The following is a 17,566-nucleotide window of genomic DNA, read 5'->3' on the forward strand; positions in this document are numbered from 1 at the left end:
CAGACTTAAGTACTGAAGAATGTCTCACCACTGGATATTTTAGCAAATTAACACTTCCAAAACTGCTGTGATGGTGTTCTGTATTGTGGTTTGTCTTTGGTGGTTTCTGTTGGTTTTTTTCCTTTACCTTTGTGCCTCTTTCTTGGGGTTGTTTTAGTTGTTGATCAGTATGGTTTTAGATCTTTGGCCAGTTTATACAAGTGCATCTGATGTTTGGGAAACAATGTGAAGAAATATGAACGTGCATCAAATATTGATTTTTGTTTCCATTACATAAAGGGGAGGTTTCTTAACCTCTTAAGTGTGAATACAGAGTAAAGGAGAAAAAGCAGGTGACTGGTAACAGCCTGCAACAACTCAAAACATAAAGCATCTTGTTGCTTTCTGCATTTGCAATGTGGAAACAGGAATAGAGGCTATTTCTATCTTGGCAAATATGGTCAACATTGACTTATCTTTTGAAAGGACTAATCAGAGCTTGCAGGCACTCATTCACATGCATGGCAGCTGGGTAGGAGAGTCTGTGAAATAAGGGGACTCTGTGCTACTGATGAGTTACTTTTTTGTGTCAGCAGAAAGACTCTTTGAGCTGCCCGGCTAGTTTAATGATTTGAGGACAAGTTTACCAAGAGATTACACTTTAACAGAAGAAGATCCTTAAACATATGTATAAACTAAATTTACACAATTAAGACCTGAACTTCAGTCTTTAGAGTAGAAGAAGAAAAAAATAGCGCTAGAGAATAAATTACAACAAACCTCATTTCTATGCTCTTCAGGATGATGCAAAGCCCATTTTTGTTGTTCTAATCTGCCAAGCATACCAACACCTACTGTTGGTATCTTTACTAGAATAGTTGCTAGTGTCCGAAACAATAAACCATTCTCCTTAGGGACATTCTATAGGGCAGGCATCTAGTTCTGCCTCCACATGGAGGAATGAAGTGTCTTCTGACTGGAGAATAACAAAAAGTTCATAGTTACTTCCCTAGAGTATTATGCCCTGCAGATCCTCATCAGCACTCAGCTGAAGATCAGTTTGTTTGTGTGATTGTACAGTGTGGACAGAAGGTTTCTGGCAGACCTTCCTAATGGCTCTCTGGCTCTGAGGTACTCCAGGTGGGTTCAGGGCAACATACAGCAACTTTGTGTGAGCCTCCATTTAGGAGCTTTCCTGGGAGCAAGTAGAGACCACACTCCCCATCAGAGCACCAGATGTCCACTAGCACATGATGACACTACAAAAAATCCACAAAAGAACATGACAAACTCAGTAATTTCCCAAGAAACAAACTCTCCATCTGACAAAGCACAAATGGTGTTTCCTCAGACCTTAAACTATGCCAAGTGTTTACTGAACATCACTCGGCTTCGCACACAGCTGAGTACTCTCATGTTTCTGCTCTCCCACCACATCCCACCCACCCAGCCACTCTCCCTGGAAAAAGCACAGGACAGTTGTGCAACTCCAGCAGCACATACTGCAGCGTGCAGAGACGTGCACTATGCAGCTCTATTTTTACATGCTTGTGAGATCACCCTCCCTGACAGTGCATCACGGCCAAATGATCATTTCCACACAGCATAATCCCCTTCGCTGCCTCCAGGTTATCAGATGGAGAGCACCGATCCCAGTAATAAAAATATCTGTGCTACACAGATACCTGGGAGACAACAAGCCTGTGTTTTCTTCAAGGGTTGTCACATCTTTGGACAAATGAAAAAAATTTTTCTCTTACAGATACATAAATCATAAGTCATGACAGATTTATTTATTTTTTAATGCAGCAGGCAGACCAGGCTGAATACTGAGCATCTTAAAAACTTCATTCTAAAACTCTTTATTCCTGGGAAATTATACATCACCAGCATTCATGGTCTGATTGAGGCTACAAAAGGTGTGCAAACAATGTACGAAAACGTAGAAATGTCATGGGAAAAACTGGTAGATGTCCCTGTTCACCTGAAATACAGATCAAAATGATCCACAAGTGCATGTTGGCTCCAGTGCCAACTGCTCATCTCCAAGACAGGAGCATCGCAGCACCTGGCCATCACCACCTAGAGGTTGGGCTTGACCAGCAGTGCCAAGAAGCAATTCCATGTGGCTGGAACCACTGTCAGACCACAGGGCCACCATGCTCTGTGCAAGAGCTCAGCCAGCTACTGGGGCACGGTAGTGCTGCTGGGCTGCAGCGGTGAAGCTGGAGATGGGTTCAGGGAACTTGAGACTTGGGGGCTCAACCTGCCAACACCAAGTGCCGTAACTGCTGCTGACCTTCCCCCTCGGCCCATGGAGCAGGGTTGGGACACATGGTAGCAAGTGCCAACACAAACCTCTGTGTACAGTACCCTGAACACAGAAACGTGGGACTGACATCTTCCCAAATGCAGAACCAGTTCCCAAACACACATGCTGCTCCTCTCAACCTGGTTCTCCAACAAGCTCTTATTCATCCATTCTCCTATAAATCACATTGTCCAATGCCTCAACAGAAAACAGCTCTTTGGGAACCCAGAGAGCTTGGGGAGAGTGAGCCCACTCACAGACTGGGTTACACATCAGTGAAGGCAATGTGTCCTTGGAAAAAGTCCTTTCCTGAGACACTGTCACCTTACTACTCAGGTGAAAACAGCTGCAATACCACAGACAGTAAAGCTTCAATCCAGAAGGACATGTGTGTTTGTACATCACACCATGTTTTCACTACCTTTTTTTTTTCTTTTTTTTTTTTTGAATTTTTAATCCTTTAGTAAATACCTTGGTGTGAACGTCCACCAGCTCAAATACTCTGCCTTGGCAACCCAGAGACACTGAGGAAGCCCCAGCAGTGCTGCAAATCTCCTCCCTCCACACCTGCCAGAAAACAACTGGAGGAAAAAAAATCTTCCTATGCTCTTCATACCTTTCAGGCAGGGGGAGCAGGGAATGGCCCAAGGGCAGAGTCACTGACAAAAGCCACCCTGGAGGACTTCTGACCCCATCCAGCTATCTGGCTCCTCCCCTCAGCACTCCCTGTGCTCCTCAGCGTCCAGCATCCGACACAGATTAACCACATCTCTCTGCTCTCCAGCGACAGTGCCACGCCAGGAGTGCTCCAGTTCCACAGCTGGGGGACTCTACAGCACAGAGCTTTGGACAGACAGGTAGCAGCTTCCCTCCAGCCCGATACAGCAACGGGAACGCCTCTGCTAAGACCACATGGCCACTTCAGGAAAAGTAAGGACAATGCCTTTTCCATCTTCCTTTCCGAGCTGCCCTGCTCTTGGGGGAATACTCTGCTACTGCATGCCCTCTCTCCTCCCACCTTATTCCCCCAGCTCTTCCAAACCCCTTTGAATTACATGAGCTTCTGCTTTCCTACAACTGCACCTGTCAGTACCTGCATTAGGTAGTGCATTTCTCCTCTGTCCTGCCCACCAGCTCAGGAATGAGATACTGAATTGTACTGCTCTGGAAAACACCCTCCTGCTCAATCCCACTCTGTGCTCCTGCTTTGGTAGGAAATATAGCTCTTCCATCTTGCAGCCACTCATCGCTTGCATTCAGCCTTGTCCACAGCGATACTTTTTTCAAGCTTCAAGCTCCATTTTGCTGATGTCAGAGCAGTTTTGGGTTGATCAGTGCAGGATTTGTGTGATGTCACACACAAAGCAGCGCTTTGGTAAGGCAAGCAATTATCCAATTGCCAGCCAGACATGGACTGTTTCCTAATCCCTCTTAGTTACCATCAGCCCACTGAAACTCAAAGTACTGTTCTTCGTGCTGAAGCTGCAGAAGTGCTTGTGTTGCTGTCACATCTGTCTAGTACACCAGAGTCTTTTCCCTTCAGGGATCTTCTCCATGTCGCCTACCAAAAGCCAGTTTGGAACTCACTTGGTGTTTACATGGCAAACATGAGAGGGGCCAGAGCTATCCTCAGCTTTTCCTTAGCACAGACCAGTCCAAGGCCAGGCAGATATCAGCACTCAGTGCTGTTGGAAGGGCCCACAGCCTCTCTTGTGCCACAGCAGCTCAGCCCTGCTGCCCTGCTGTCATCCACAGAGCCCTGCCCTGCAGACACAAGGCAGGTGGATTCTTTTCAGTTTCCAGGGAAAACACAACCCTTACTCTCTATGGACTGGTCACTTGGTCTTTGCATTTCACTCTTCACATTATGCCAGTGTTTACTGAACAGCACTTGGTTTCATGGACAGCTGAGCACCCACATGTTGCTGCTCTCCCACCACATCCCACCCACCCAGCAAGTCCCCCAGGAAACAGCACAGGACAGTTGTGTAGCTCCATGAGTGCACTGCAGTGTGCAGAGACACGTGTTGGGCAGCTGTAGGTTTGGTGATTGTAGGACAACTGTCCCCAGCCTTTTGCCAAAGGTGAACATTCCCATGCAGCGTAATCCTCTCCGTTGCTTCCAGGTTATCAGATGCAGAGCTGCTGTTGCCTGGGCTGCAGGACACCCACTCTCTATTGAGGAGGTGGAGGTTGCACCTCCAAAGGCAGGTGAAGTCCGGATCAAGGTAAAAACACATTTCAATAATTTTTTTCTCCCTTGCAGGAATTGCACTTCTTGTGGCTATAATTTGGATATAACCAAATTATAGCCACAAGAATATAACCCATATAATAAGGCCTGGGGTCTGCCCATAGGCCTTAAGTGTCCAGAGAAGTCCTGTGGAAAATCATTCCACAAATTCAGTTAAACAAAGGCTGGGCTGTTTCTAAAGTTCATCATCTACTCTTTCCCCTCCAAACAGATTGTGGCCACCGGCATCTGTCACACAGATGAACACGTTTTGAAAGGCTGCTTTCCTAATGTGGAATTCCCAGTTATCCTAGGCCATGAAGGAGCTGGGATTGTGGAAAGTGTTGGAGAAGGAGTGACCTCTGTGAAACCAGGTAATCAATGGACACACAAACACATGCGCACAAGTCAGCCCTCAAAGTGGATGAAGCTGCCAACAGCTCAGAAACTTCTCCCCGTTCCTGAGTCAGTGGCTCAAAATCTCAGTGCACACTCATTGCACTGGACGGTCACATACACTTTGCTGGTCTGTTCCTCATGTACATGAGTGGGGCTTAGAGCATTTCATCCTGACAGAGGAAGGGAAGGGTTTGTGGTGGGTTGCTGCAATTGGAAAGCTCAGCAGAGGTGCTCCAGCACCCTCAGGGCCTGCTTAGCAAGAGGTACCAAAAAGGGATCCACTTTGTTGCAGGAGACAAAGTCATTCCGCTTTGCCTCCCTCAGTGTGGGGAATGCAGCTTCTGCCTGAATCCTGAATCCAATTACTGCCTGAAATGCCAGTGAGTTTGCTTCACCTTCCCCTACACCTACATGAGGTTGGCTGTCTGACAACAAGTCCGACACCACCATAAGTGCTTTAGTCAATGAAATACAAATTATTTCTCCTCTCCACAGTCTCTCTGAACCACAAAACCTGATGCCTGACAAAACCACCCGGTTCACTTGCAAAGGGAAGCAGATCCACCACTTCCTGTGGGTCAGCACCTTTGCAGAATACACCGTGGTCCCAGAGTACGCCGTTGCCAAGATAGATCCTGCAGCACCTCTGGACAAAATCTGCTTGCTCGGCTGTGGGTTTTCCACAGGCTATGGGGCTGCCGTCAACACCGCCAAGGTTGGTGTTCAGGCGTGTCAAGAACCCCAAGGCTGCCCTCACACCCTCACCAACCCCTCTCCTCCTCCTCCTCCTCCTCCTCACGCTGGAGACTCACAGGGTCTTTACCTGTGCTGTGCAGGTAAAGCCAGGCTCCACCTGTGCCATCTTTGGCCTCGGAGGAGTTGGCCTCTCTGTTGTCATGGGCTGCAAGGCAGCTGGAGCTTCCCGCATCATTGCCGTGGATATCAACAAGGACAAGTTTGCCAAGGCCAAGGAGCTGGGAGCCACCGACTGCATCAACCCTCGAGACTGCCAGAAGCCCATCCAGGAGGTGCTCACTGAGATGACAGGACAGGGTGTGGACTACTCCTTTGAGGCCATTGGCCTCAAAGAAACCATGGTAGGTGGCATTTTGGCACGTGTCTTCCCTTCCAGATCATTCACAGGCTGCCATCAGGGAAAAATTCATGCAGGTGGGAAGTTCCTTGCCTGCTGCTTGCACTGCTGGGCACACCTTTGTGAGAGAAATCTGTGTACAGGTCCTAAAAGAGGCCTTGAACTCTCAGTGTCTCCTGCATAAGGGAGGATGTGTTTTCAGACGAGCAGGGAGGGCCAGATGACAGCTCAGAAAGAACAATTTTCTGACCAACTCACCAGTGCTTTCTCTAACTCACCTCTCTGTCCCATCAGATTGCTGCCCTGGCCTCCTGCAATATGAGCACTGGCATCTGTGTGATGATTGGGGTACCGAATTCTGCTTCAGAGATTTCCCTTGATCCTATGCTTCTGCTGACTGGGCGTGCATGGAAGGGGTCAACGCTTGGAGGTATGAAAGTTAAGAAAACATTTTAGAAATTTCAGCTTTTCCTTTCATGGCAGCTTACAAATCCTACTAAAAGAGGATTTTCAAGAAGAAGTGAACTAAAGAGGAGCACTGCATTAAAGAGTAGCATCAAAAATGCTAATAAAAGTGTATAGTTCATACAGTATAACACATATAACTGCCTATGCTATCCCACTCATTCCAAAGAGGGGAAATTACTACACAAGAGAGTGGCACCGGTACTGGTCCCTCAGTCCTGACCCTGACAGTAACACTCCCTTCCCAAAACTGCATTTCTTTCATCATTCACTGCAGCTGCTTGCTCTTCTTTCTAGGCTGGAAGACAAGAGATTGTATGCCCAAACTAGTTTCCAGCTATTTGGAGAAGGAATTCAATTCAGACTTGCTGATCACGCACACACTGCCCTTTGCTAAAGTGAACGAGGGATTTGAGTTGTTACGGGCAGGAAAAAGGTGAGACCCTGACTAGCAGGAGGGAGGCACAGCAAACAGCACCTCCTCCTAAAAGTCAAACAGCCCAAATGCTCTGGGAGGCAGAGCACACAACACTGTCTTCTCAAAAAGCACCTGAGTCTTTTGAGGAAGCAGGGCCCAGAGCCGAGTGTGGGGACAATCTGCCATAACGCAGAGGGAAGAGCCCACGTTCAGCACAGGGAACCCTGCAGCTCATGGTTCAGCTCAACCGAGATCCTGTGGCCTTATCATCTGAGGGGTTCCCTTCAGCAGAGATTTGAAGGCTCCCCCACTGCTGCACGTCTCATGCAGCTGAGTGAGGAAGAGGCTGGAGGGAAAGAAGGCAGCCGGTCCCCAGGCACACCTGCCGACCCCGCTGCCTGCTCCTGAACCACAGCACCAGTAAACCCTCCCTTCCCTTCCACTTTTCAGTATTCGCAGCGTCCTGCTCTTCTGAGGGACACAGCCATGGAAAGCTGAGAGGAGGCACCAGCCCAGCAGATGCTCTCCTGGCCCAGCCCCTTCTCAACCAGCCCCTCACCTGGTGGGGCACAAGGAGATGAGAATAAGGAACTCGCCTATGCTGGTGTTGCTGCTGGTCCTCCTGTGCCCAGGCAAGACCCAGAAGCATCCCTCTTCTGACAAAACGCTTTTACCAATAAAGGGTTTCAGTCAAACTCGTCCCACGCAGTGCACTCAATCAACAGAAGTCCCACGGGGCACGAGGAGCTCCTCCTCATCCCGCAGGCCCTTCCACCACACCCCTGGTCTCAGCAGTGAGCAGCTGCCTTTGCCCCTGCACTGCCACTGCCTCCCACTTTCACCCACCTCAGACAGCTCTGTCCCCAGCTCTGTCACGCCTCTCTGTCCCCATCTCAGGTGGGTGAATGCTGCAGCCTCAACCAAAGTCCAGCAGGTAAATCACCGCTCCTGCTGCTGCTGCTGCTGCCGCTCTCTGGTCTCGCTCACAGGACACCAGTGTGTTCTGCTACTTGAAGTGATCCCCACACCAAACCTGTCACTCCAGCACCTTTCATTTAAACATCAGCTTTTCTTATCACTTTACTTTGTACTAGTCTCTCCTCATTTTTCCTTCCTCAAATCTTACTTGTCCTCTTTAGACCCTTTTGCCTCCTGATCTCAGTCTGGTGGCTTTTCTACTGACCCAGCTTTGTTCTGGATAACAACCTCAGAGAAATTTACAGACTCGAATAAGGAAGAGAAATTACAGGTGCATTTATGTCCCGCCTTATGTAAATGTGGGTGCTAGAGGTACTCTACCTAGCCTTTCAGAAACTATAAAGCAAAATTGCTCCTTACATGGCAGAATTAAATTATATAGGTGCTAGCAGGATCACAACCAGTGTGGCAACTAAATTTGTTCTGTGCACAAAATGGGTCCTTCCAATTTGAGATATTCTAGGATTTTATCATTCTGTGATAGAATGGACTTACAATCAGCAATGGCTGTAGGAGTCCTGCTCCTTATTTAACACATTTTTTCCCTCTACCATTCTCCTTCACTAGTAAATTATCAATCCTGCTAACAAATGCAGGATATGATTCAGTTTGTCCTTCATGGTAGCATGTAAAAGTGGTACACTGAAGAGAAAAATTTAATGCTGAGTCAGTAATAAAGGCAATAATATCTGCCTTTGTCTTTTAACTAAAAGTTACTGGGGACTTGAAACTGCCACAGGCAGGGGAAAAGGCAAGATTTGTACTTAACTCTCACAAGTGCATTTCTGGGTCTTTTCCACAGAGATTTCTGACAAAGATTCTTCCAATTTTCCACTACTTTGATACAGACAGTAAACAATCTTAATACACACAGGGGGTCAGAGCCCTGACTACCAAGATGAAGACAAACACCTTGTGAGGCCTGGGCCTATCTGTACAAACATCTGACCTCCCCAATCAATTCTTAAGACTTGTCTAATACACGAATACATAGAGCAAGTCAGGATAGGAAATACTGTGGAATGGAGACACACAGCATCTACCATTAAAAAGTTAATCACTAAATCCGTGTCTGCTGACATACAAGTTTGATTTTATTTTCCCTCTATTAATTGGATAAGAAAAAACAACCTCTTGTCTTAAGCATACAGAAAGCTGCACAGCAGCAGGATCTCACTATCAACTCCCTGCCATAATCACACACATGTCAAATCCTTTGCAGAGATGCCAGCTACCCATGGCACTTCACAACTGCAAGCACGGCAGACAGCAACTCTGTGTTGTCTTCCCATCAATGTTGGGTTTGCAAGTTTGATGGACTAGAGCATCACACGGATGTTTTAAGGAAAGATAATATTACACCTTTGAAAGACCTTTCTACAACCAGTTTTTAGGTTATAAACTCAACAGCAGATACTAGACATGTCTTAAGAGGTGTGAAATACAGGTAGCACTGTTCACATTTATGTCCTTATGTGTGAGATGAAAACATAGGCCAATGTATGGAATGTTATCTAGGAAGCAGTTGAATGATTTCAGTATCTGTTACAGCTCTTTTAAAATTTGTTGGTTTAAACTTTGAACACTTCCAATCACACAGGATATCAGCCATAGAGCATTTGTCACCTGGAATTGCTTTCCAACTCTGGTGCAATGTAGAAAATGGATTGGTAATCAAAGCCAACCAATGGCCCAAAAGCTGTGTAAAGTGGGCCTGCCTGAACCTCCTAAAGAGTATTTTTAGGTTTTGGCTAACCAGTTAAATCGGTCCACTTTCAGAGTGAAATGAAGATTGCAAAGCACATGAAAATACATGAAAGTCCTGGAGAAGAACCATATCTTTGCTCCACCAAATGTAGTGGGTGATCAGGTAAGATAACAGGCATGAAAAAGAGTAGTTTAGATTAGATTTTAGTGAGAAATTCTTTTACTATATTCCAGTGGTCAGACACTGGAACAGGTTGTAGAGAAGTTGTGGATGCCCCGTACCTGGAACTGTACAAGGGCAGTTGGATGGAGCTCTGAGCAATCTGGTCTAGTGAAAGGTGTTCCTGCCTGTGGCAAAGAGGTTGAAACAAGCTGATCTAGGTCCCTTCCAATCTAAACCATTCTGAGATTCTGTGATTCTATGAAGGACATCAGAATCAACTGTAGAGGAGGGTCTCCTAAGCATGACTCTACAGAGTAATGCCTTCCTGATTCATGAATGCTGCATTTTTTTATGATCACATCTAATCTTTTCTGCATCCTAACGTCAACAGGCATCTTTTGATTTAAAAAAAAAATAAAATCAATACATCTATAATCTTGTTCAACAGCTAAAGGGTTAAGTTCCACTCATTACAGCATTCTAAAAAGTTCTTGATCCAAGAAGGATTTTTATTTCATTAGTGGTAGTCTTCTAGGAAATTGTCCCATTCCCTAGGTATACAAATACATCCCTTCAAGGCAGAGAGGAGGATTCCTTTCTAACCATGGGGATTACGTCACCCTCAGGGTGCTCATCTTGGCCAGGTTCTCCAACAAGCTGTTATTCATCCAATCCTCCATATAAATCATCTTGTCCAATGCCTCAGCAGAAAACAGCTCTGTGGGAACCCAGAGAGCCTGGGGTGACGGAACCCACTCACGGACCTGGTTCCATATCAGTGAAACAAATGTGTCCTTGGAAAAAAATCCCTTCCTTACACATTCTCCCCTACTACTCAGGTGAAAACAGCTGCAACAGCACAGACAGTAGAGCTTCAATCCAGAAGGCCACGTGTATTTGTACATCACATCATGTTTTCACTGCCTTTTGTTTCACCTTTTTTTTTAAATTTTTGATCCTTTAGCAAATACCTTGGTGTGAATGGCCACCAGCTCAAATGCTCTGCCTTGGCAACCCAGAGACACTGAGGAAGCCCCGGCAGTGCTGCAAATCTCCTCCCTCCACACCTGAAAGAAAGTCAGTGATAAAAGCCACCCTGGAGGACTTCTGCCCTCCTCCATTTCCCAGCCACTATCAGGCTCCTCCCCTCAGCACTTTCTGTCCTCGTCCAGCATCCGACACAGATTAACCACAGCTCTCTGCTCTCCAGCGACAGTGCCACGCCAGGAGTGCTCCAGTTCCACAGCTGGGGGACTTTACAACACAGAGCTTCGGCCAGACAGGCAGCAGCTTCCCTCCAGTCCGATACAGCAACGGGAACGCCTCTGCTAAGACCACATGGCCACTTCAGGAAAAGTAAGGACAATGCCTTTTCCATCTTCCTTTCCGAGCTGCCCTGCTCTTGGGGGAATACTCTGCAAATGGCTCAGCCTGTGCACTGCTACTGCATGCCCTCTCTCCTCCCACCTTACTCCCCCAGCTCTTCCAAACCCCTTTGAATTACATGAGCTTCTGCTTTCCTACAACTGCACCTGTCAGTACCTGCATTAGGTAGTGCATTTCTCCTCTGTCCTGCCCACCAGCTCAGGAATGAAAATATGGAATTGTACTGCTCTGGAAAAACCCTCCTGCTCAATCCCACTCTGTGCCCTTGCTTTGGCAGGAAATGTAGCTCCTCAGTGGTTCCATCTTGCAGCCACTCATCTCCTGCATTCAACTTGTCCATGGCAATACTCTTTCAATCTGCAAGCTCCATTTTGCTGATGTCAAACCAGCTTTGGGTTGATCGGTTGAGCAGCGTTTGAGCAATGCCACACACAAATCATCCTTTTGGCAAGGGAAAAATGGTCCAGTTGTCAACCAGATGGGGACCGTTCCATAACCCCTCTCAGTTACCTTCAGGCCAGTGTCTTGCAAGGCTGACATCAAAGCTCTTAGTGGCATTGCCACTAGGTAGGATCCACAGTTGCCATGGGAGCACAATCTGTCCATTAACATATGACACTGTTAGGAAAAATCCCCTGAAGCCATAAAAACCCAATCATTTTCCAAGGTTATGGAAACTGATACTCTTTGCGTGACAAAGCACAAATGGTGTTTCCTCAGACCCTAAACTAGGCCAGTGTTTACTGAGTATCACTTGGCTTCAGGTGAAGCTGAGCACTACCAAGTTTGTCCACCTCTGGTTTAGATGCTTGCAGGATGACTGTCCCCAAGCGTGTGCTAAAGGAAAATGTTCCCATGCAGCATAATCCTCTTGGTTGCTTCCAGGTTATCAGATGCAGAGCTGCTGTTGCCTGGGCTGCAGGACACCCACTCTCCATTGAGGAGGTGGAGGTTGCACCTCCAAAGGCAGGTGAAGTCCGGATCAAGGTAAAAACACATTTCAATTACTTCTTCTTCACCCTTGTGGGAATTGTTCTTCTTGTGGCTATACCTTGGATATACCTCAGGGATCTGTGTCTGCCAGTAGGCTTTAATTGTCCAGAGCTGCCTTAGCTCAAAGGCAGCATCTGCCAGGGCCTCTGTTTCAGACTAGTCCTTGCCTAAGCTGTCTCATAGGAATTGGCATCTCCAGCCCGTGCTCTGCTGAACTGACCCCTGCGATCCTCACTGTGGCCTCCTCTCCAGTCCCACCTCCAGCTCAGTCCGGAGGAAAGCCACATGGAGCATTCAGCTTGAGGAGAAGGGGAAAGCCCAGCCCAGGCATAGCGTGCTGCCATGGAGTGTCAGCACTGATTGTGGGGGCACCATAACACTCCTGGGAAAATTACTTCCACAAACTGAGTAAGTCAGAGGCCAGGTCACCAACACTTTCCTCTCCAAATAGCTTGTGGCCGCAGGCATCTGTCGCACAGATGAACACCTCTTGCAAGGCTGCTTTCCCAATGCGGAATTCCCAGTTATCCCAGGCCACGAAGGAGCTGGAATCGTGGAAAGCATTGGAGAAGGAGTGACCTCTGTGAAACCAGGTAACCGGCACACAAACAAACACATGCCCAGGATTCAGCTCTCCAACAGACAGCACCCTCAGGGTCTGCCTGGAGAGGGGCACCTAACAAGGGATATATGTTTTTCCAGGTGACAAAGTCATTCCCGTTTGCGTCCCTCAGTGTGGGGAATGCAGCTTCTGTTTGAATCCTGAATCCAATTACTGCCTGAAATCCCAGTGAGTTTGCTTCACCTTCCCCTACACCTACATGAGGTTGGCTGTCTTACTGTTGTAAGTCTGACACCCCCATCAGTCAATGAAATACAAATGATTGCACCTCCCTACAGTATCTCTGAACCACAAAACCTGATGCCTGACAAAACCACCCGGTTCACTTGCAAAGGGAAGCAGATCCACCACTTCCTGTGGGTCAGCACCTTTGCAGAATACACCGTGGTCCCAGAGTACGCCGTTGCCAAGATAGATCCTGCAGCACCTCTGGACAAAATCTGCTTGCTTGGCTGTGGGTTTTCCACAGGCTACGGGGCTGCCGTCAACACCGCCAAGGTTGGTGTTCAGGCGTGTCAAGCACCCCAAGGCTGCCCTCACACCCTCACCAACCCCTCTCCCCCTCCTCACGCTGGAGACTCACAGGGCCCCGTGCTGTGCAGGTAAAGCCAGGCTCCACCTGTGCCATCTTCGGCCTCGGAGGAGTTGGCCTCTCTGTTGTCATGGGCTGCAAGGCAGCTGGAGCTTCCCGCATCATTGCCGTGGATATCAACAAGGACAAGTTTGCCAAGGCCAAGGAGCTGGGAGCCACCGACTGCATCAACCCTCGAGACTGCCAGAAGCCCATCCAGGAGGTGCTCACTGAGATGACAGGACAGGGTGTGGACTACTCCTTTGAGGCCATTGGCCTCAAAGAAACCATGGTAGGTGGCATTTTGGCACATGTCTTCCCTTCCAGATCATTCACAGGCTGCCATCAGTGAAAAATTCACTCAGGTGGGAAATTCCTTGCCTGCTGCCTGCACTACTGGGCACACCTTTGTGAGAGAAAGGCAGTCTGTTGGCTTGGGGAGGAGACAATGTACGGCTCTTAAAATGGCCGCGAATTATCCATGTTGCCTGCATAAGGGAGGATGTGTTTTCAGATGAGCAGGGAGGGCCAGATGACAGCTCAGAAAGAACACTTTCCTGACCAACTCACCAGTGCTTTCTCTAACTCACCTCCCTGTCCCATCAGATTGCTGCCCTGGCTTCCTGCAATATGAGCACTGGCATCTGTGTGATGATTGGGGAACTGGATGCTGGTTCAGAGATTTCCCTTGATCCTATGCTTCTGCTGACTGGGCGTGCATGGAAGGGGACCCTGGTTGGAGGTATGAAAGTTAAGAAAACATTTTAGAAATTTCAGCTTTTCCTTTCATGGCAGCTTACAAATCCTACTAAAAGAGGATTTTCAAGAAGAAGTGAACTAAAGAGGAGCACTGCATTAAAGAGAAGCATTAAAAATGCTAATACAAATTCTAATAAACCTGTATAGTTCATACAGTATAACACATACAACTGCCTATGCTATCCCACCCATTCCAAAGAGGGGAAATTACTACACAAGACAGTGGCACCAGTACTGGTCCCTCAGTCCTGACCCTGACAGTAACACTCCCTTCCCAAAACTGCATTTCTCCCATCATTCACTGTAGCTGCTTGCTCTTCTTTCTAGGCTGGAAGACAAGAGATTGTATGCCCAAACTAGTTTCCAGCTATTTGGAGAAGAAATTCAATTCAGACTTGCTGATCACACACACACTGCCCTTTGCTAAAGTGAACGAGGGATTTGAGTTGTTACGGGCAGGAAAAAGGTGAGACCCTGACTAGCAGGAGGGAGGCACAGCAAACAGCACCTCCTCCTAAAAGTCAAACAGCCCAAATGCTCTGGGAGGCAGAGCACACAACACTGTCTTCTCAAAAAGCACCTGAGTCTTTTGAGGAAGCAGGGCCCAGAGCCGAGTGTGGGGACAATCTGCCATAACGCAGAGGGAAGAGCCCACGTTCAGCACAGGGAACCCTGCAGCTCATGGTTCAGCTCAACCGAGATCCTGTGGCCTTATCATCTGAGGGGTTCCCTTCAGCAGAGATTTGAAGGCTCCCCCATTGCTGCATGTCTCATGCAGCTGAGTGAGGAAGAGGCTGGAGGGAAAGAAGGCAGCCGGTCCCCAGGCACACCTGCCGACCCCGCTGCCTGCTCCTGAACCACAGCACCAGTAAACCCTCCCTTCCCTTCCACTTTTCAGTATTCGCAGTGTCCTGCTCTTCTGAGGGACACAGCCATGGAAAGCTGAGAGGAGGCACCAGCCCAGCAGATGCTCTCCTGGCCCAGCCCCTTCTCAACCAGCCCCTCACCTGGTGGGGCACAAGGAGACGAGAATAAGGAACTCGCCTATGCTGGTGTTGCTGCTGGTCCTCCTGTGCCCAGGCAAGACCCAGAAGCATCCCTCTTCTGACAAAACGCTTTTACCAATAAAGGGTTTCAGTCAAACTCGTCCCACGCAGTGCACTCAATCAACAGAAGTCCCACGGGGCACGAGGAGCTCCTCCTCATCCCGCAGGCCCTTCCACCACACCCCTGGTCTCAGCAGTGAGCAGCTGCCTTTGCCCCTCCACTGCCACTGCCTCCCACCTTCACCCACCTCAGACAGCTCTGTCCCCAGCTCTGTCACGCCTCTCTGTCCCCATCTCAGGTGGGTGAATGCTGCAGCCTCAACCAAAGTCCAGCAGGTAAATCACCGCTCCTGCTGCTGCTGCTGCTGCCGCTCTCTGGTCTCGCTCACAGGACACCAGTGTGTTCTGCTACTTGAAGTGATCCCCACACCAAACCTGTCACTCCAGCACCTTTCATTTAAACATCAGCTTTTCTTATCACTTTACTTTGTACTAGTCTCTCCTCATTTTTCCTTCCTCAAATCTTACTTGTCCTCTTTAGACCCTTTTGCCTCCTGATCTCAGTCTGGTGGCTTTTCTACTGACCCAGCTTTGTTCTGGATAACAACCTCAGAGAAATTTACAGACTCGAATAAGGAAGAGAAATTACAGGTGCATTTATGTCCCACCTTATGTAAATGTGGGTGCTAGAGGTACTCTACCTAGCCTTTCAGAAACTATAAAGCAAAATTGCTCCTTACATGGCAGAATTAAATTATATAGGTGCTAGCAGGATCACAACCAGTGTGGCAACTAAATTTGTTCTATGCACAAAATGGGTCCTTCCAATTTGAGATATTCTAGGATTTTATCATTCTGTGATAGAATGGACTCACAATCAGCAATGGCTGTAGGAGTTCTGCTCTTTATTTAACACATTTTTCCCCTCTACCATTCTCCTTCACTAGAGTGAACAGAATTAACTGATTTTTTAATAGACTTTGATCAATAGTTTTCTTCTATCTCTTCAATGTAAAATACGTCAAGGTGGATCCAACTCTCGCATTCCTTACCTCATTTGACTCGTCCCCCTTTCGTTTTGTATCAGGTATACAATATTTTTGGTCCTAATGGAGATGAAACCAACAGGGCATGGTAGAGAATAGTGAGTTATCAATCCTGCTAACAAATGCAGGATATGATTCAGTTTGTCCTTCATGGTAGCATGTAAAAGTGGTACACTGAAGAGAAAAATTTAATGCTGAGTCAGTAATAAAGGCAATAATATCTGCCTTTGTCTTTTAACTAAAAGTTACTGGGGACTTGAAACTGCCGCAGGCAGGGGAAAGGCAAGATTTGTACTTAACTCTCACAAGTGCATTTCTGGGTCTTTTCCACAGAGATTTCTGACAAAGATTCTTCCAATTTTCCACTGCTTTGATACAGACAGTAAACAAACTTAATACACACAGGGGGTCAGAGCCCTGAATACCAAGATGAAGACAAACACCTTGTGAGGCCTGGGCCTATCTGTACAAACATCTGACCTCCCCAATCAATTCTTAAGACTTGTCTAATACACGAATACATAGAGCAAGTCAGGATAGGAAATACTGTGGAATGGAGACACACAGCATCTACCATTAAAAAGTTAATCATTAAATCCGTGTCTGCTGACATACAAGTTTGATTTTATTTTCCCTCTATTAATTGGATAAGAAAAAAACAACCTCTTGTCTTAAGCATACAGAAAGCTGCACAGCAGCAGGATCTCACTATCAACTCCCTGCCATAATCACACACATGTCAAATCCTTTGCAGAGATGCCAGCTACCCATGGCACTTCACAACTGCAAGCACGGCAGACAGCAACTCTGTGTTGTCTTCCCATCAATGTTGGGTTTGCAAGTTTGATGGACTAGAGCATCACACGGATGTTTTAAGGGAAGATAATATTACACCTTTGAAAGATCTTTCTACAACCAGTTTTTAGGTTATAAACTCAACAGCAGATACTAGACATATCTTAAGAGGTGTGAAATACAGGTAGCACTGTTCACATTTATGTCCTTATGTGTGAGATGAAAACATAGGCCAATGTATGGAATGTTATCTAGGAAGCAGTTGAATGATTTCAGTATCTGTTACAGCTCTTTTAAAATTTGTTGGTTTAAACTTTGAACACTTCCAATCACACAGGATATCAGCCATAGAGCATTTGTCACCTGGAATTGCTTTCCAACTCTGGTGCAATGTAGAAAATGGATTGGTAATCAAAGCCAACCAATGGCCCAAAAGCTGTGTAAAGTGGGCCTGCCTGAACCTCCTAAAGAGTATTTTTAGGTTTTGGCTAACCAGTTAAATCGGTCCACTTTCAGAGTGAAATGAAGATTGCAAAGCACATGAAAATACATGAAAGTCCTGGAGAAGAACCATATCTTTGCTCCACCAAATGTAGTGGGTG

At 47.2% G+C, this 17,566-nt stretch overlaps 2 protein-coding genes across 4 annotated transcripts; both read left to right on the plus strand.

Moving 5' to 3' along the window:
* Positions 1-2,964: 2,964 nt before the first annotated feature.
* LOC116786021 (alcohol dehydrogenase 1-like) lies at positions 2,965-7,593 on the plus strand. 2 transcript variants are annotated; one of them, XM_032686288.1, is made up of 9 exons: positions 2,965-3,220; positions 4,417-4,518; positions 4,756-4,897; positions 5,215-5,302; positions 5,472-5,637; positions 5,759-6,019; positions 6,310-6,445; positions 6,778-6,916; positions 7,349-7,593. In XM_032686288.1, the coding sequence occupies exons 1-9, from the start codon at positions 3,203-3,205 to the stop codon at positions 7,371-7,373; spliced, it is 1,077 nt and encodes a 358-aa protein (XP_032542179.1). In that variant the 5' UTR covers positions 2,965-3,202; the 3' UTR covers positions 7,374-7,593. The 2 variants fall into 2 exon arrangements, with proteins under 2 accessions (XP_032542179.1, XP_032542178.1); XM_032686287.1 differs by having other exon boundaries at positions 2,970-3,220; positions 5,418-5,637.
* A 3,280-nt stretch (positions 7,594-10,873) lies between these two features.
* Positions 10,874-17,505, plus strand: LOC116786022 (alcohol dehydrogenase 1-like). Of its 2 annotated transcripts, none has more exons than XM_032686290.1 (9): positions 10,874-11,102; positions 12,018-12,119; positions 12,577-12,718; positions 12,828-12,915; positions 13,026-13,245; positions 13,350-13,610; positions 13,925-14,060; positions 14,405-14,543; positions 17,481-17,505. In XM_032686290.1, exons 1-9 carry the CDS (start codon positions 11,085-11,087, stop codon positions 17,488-17,490), a joined length of 1,116 nt encoding a protein of 371 aa, XP_032542181.1. In that variant the 5' UTR covers positions 10,874-11,084; the 3' UTR covers positions 17,491-17,505. The 2 variants fall into 2 exon arrangements, with proteins under 2 accessions (XP_032542181.1, XP_032542180.1); XM_032686289.1 differs by lacking the exon at positions 17,481-17,505 and adding an exon at positions 14,976-15,220.
* The last annotated feature ends 61 nt before the right edge of the window (positions 17,506-17,566 follow it).

The sequence above is a fragment of the Chiroxiphia lanceolata genome, chromosome 4, assembly GCF_009829145.1.
Source record: "Chiroxiphia lanceolata isolate bChiLan1 chromosome 4, bChiLan1.pri, whole genome shotgun sequence".
Taxonomy (NCBI): domain Eukaryota; kingdom Metazoa; phylum Chordata; class Aves; order Passeriformes; family Pipridae; genus Chiroxiphia; species Chiroxiphia lanceolata.

Excerpts from the sequence above, each read along its gene's own strand:
- LOC116786021 (XM_032686287.1), top strand. Across the intron at positions 4,898-5,214 it reads AGTGACCTCTGTGAAACCAG|GAGACAAAGTCATTCCGCTT; the intron begins GTAATCAATGGA and ends ACTTTGTTGCAG. Across the intron at positions 6,020-6,309 it reads TTGGCCTCAAAGAAACCATG|ATTGCTGCCCTGGCCTCCTG; the intron begins GTAGGTGGCATT and ends CTGTCCCATCAG.
- LOC116786022 (XM_032686289.1), top strand. Across the intron at positions 12,916-13,025 it reads AATTACTGCCTGAAATCCCA|TATCTCTGAACCACAAAACC; the intron begins GTGAGTTTGCTT and ends ACCTCCCTACAG. Across the intron at positions 13,611-13,924 it reads TTGGCCTCAAAGAAACCATG|ATTGCTGCCCTGGCTTCCTG; the intron begins GTAGGTGGCATT and ends CTGTCCCATCAG.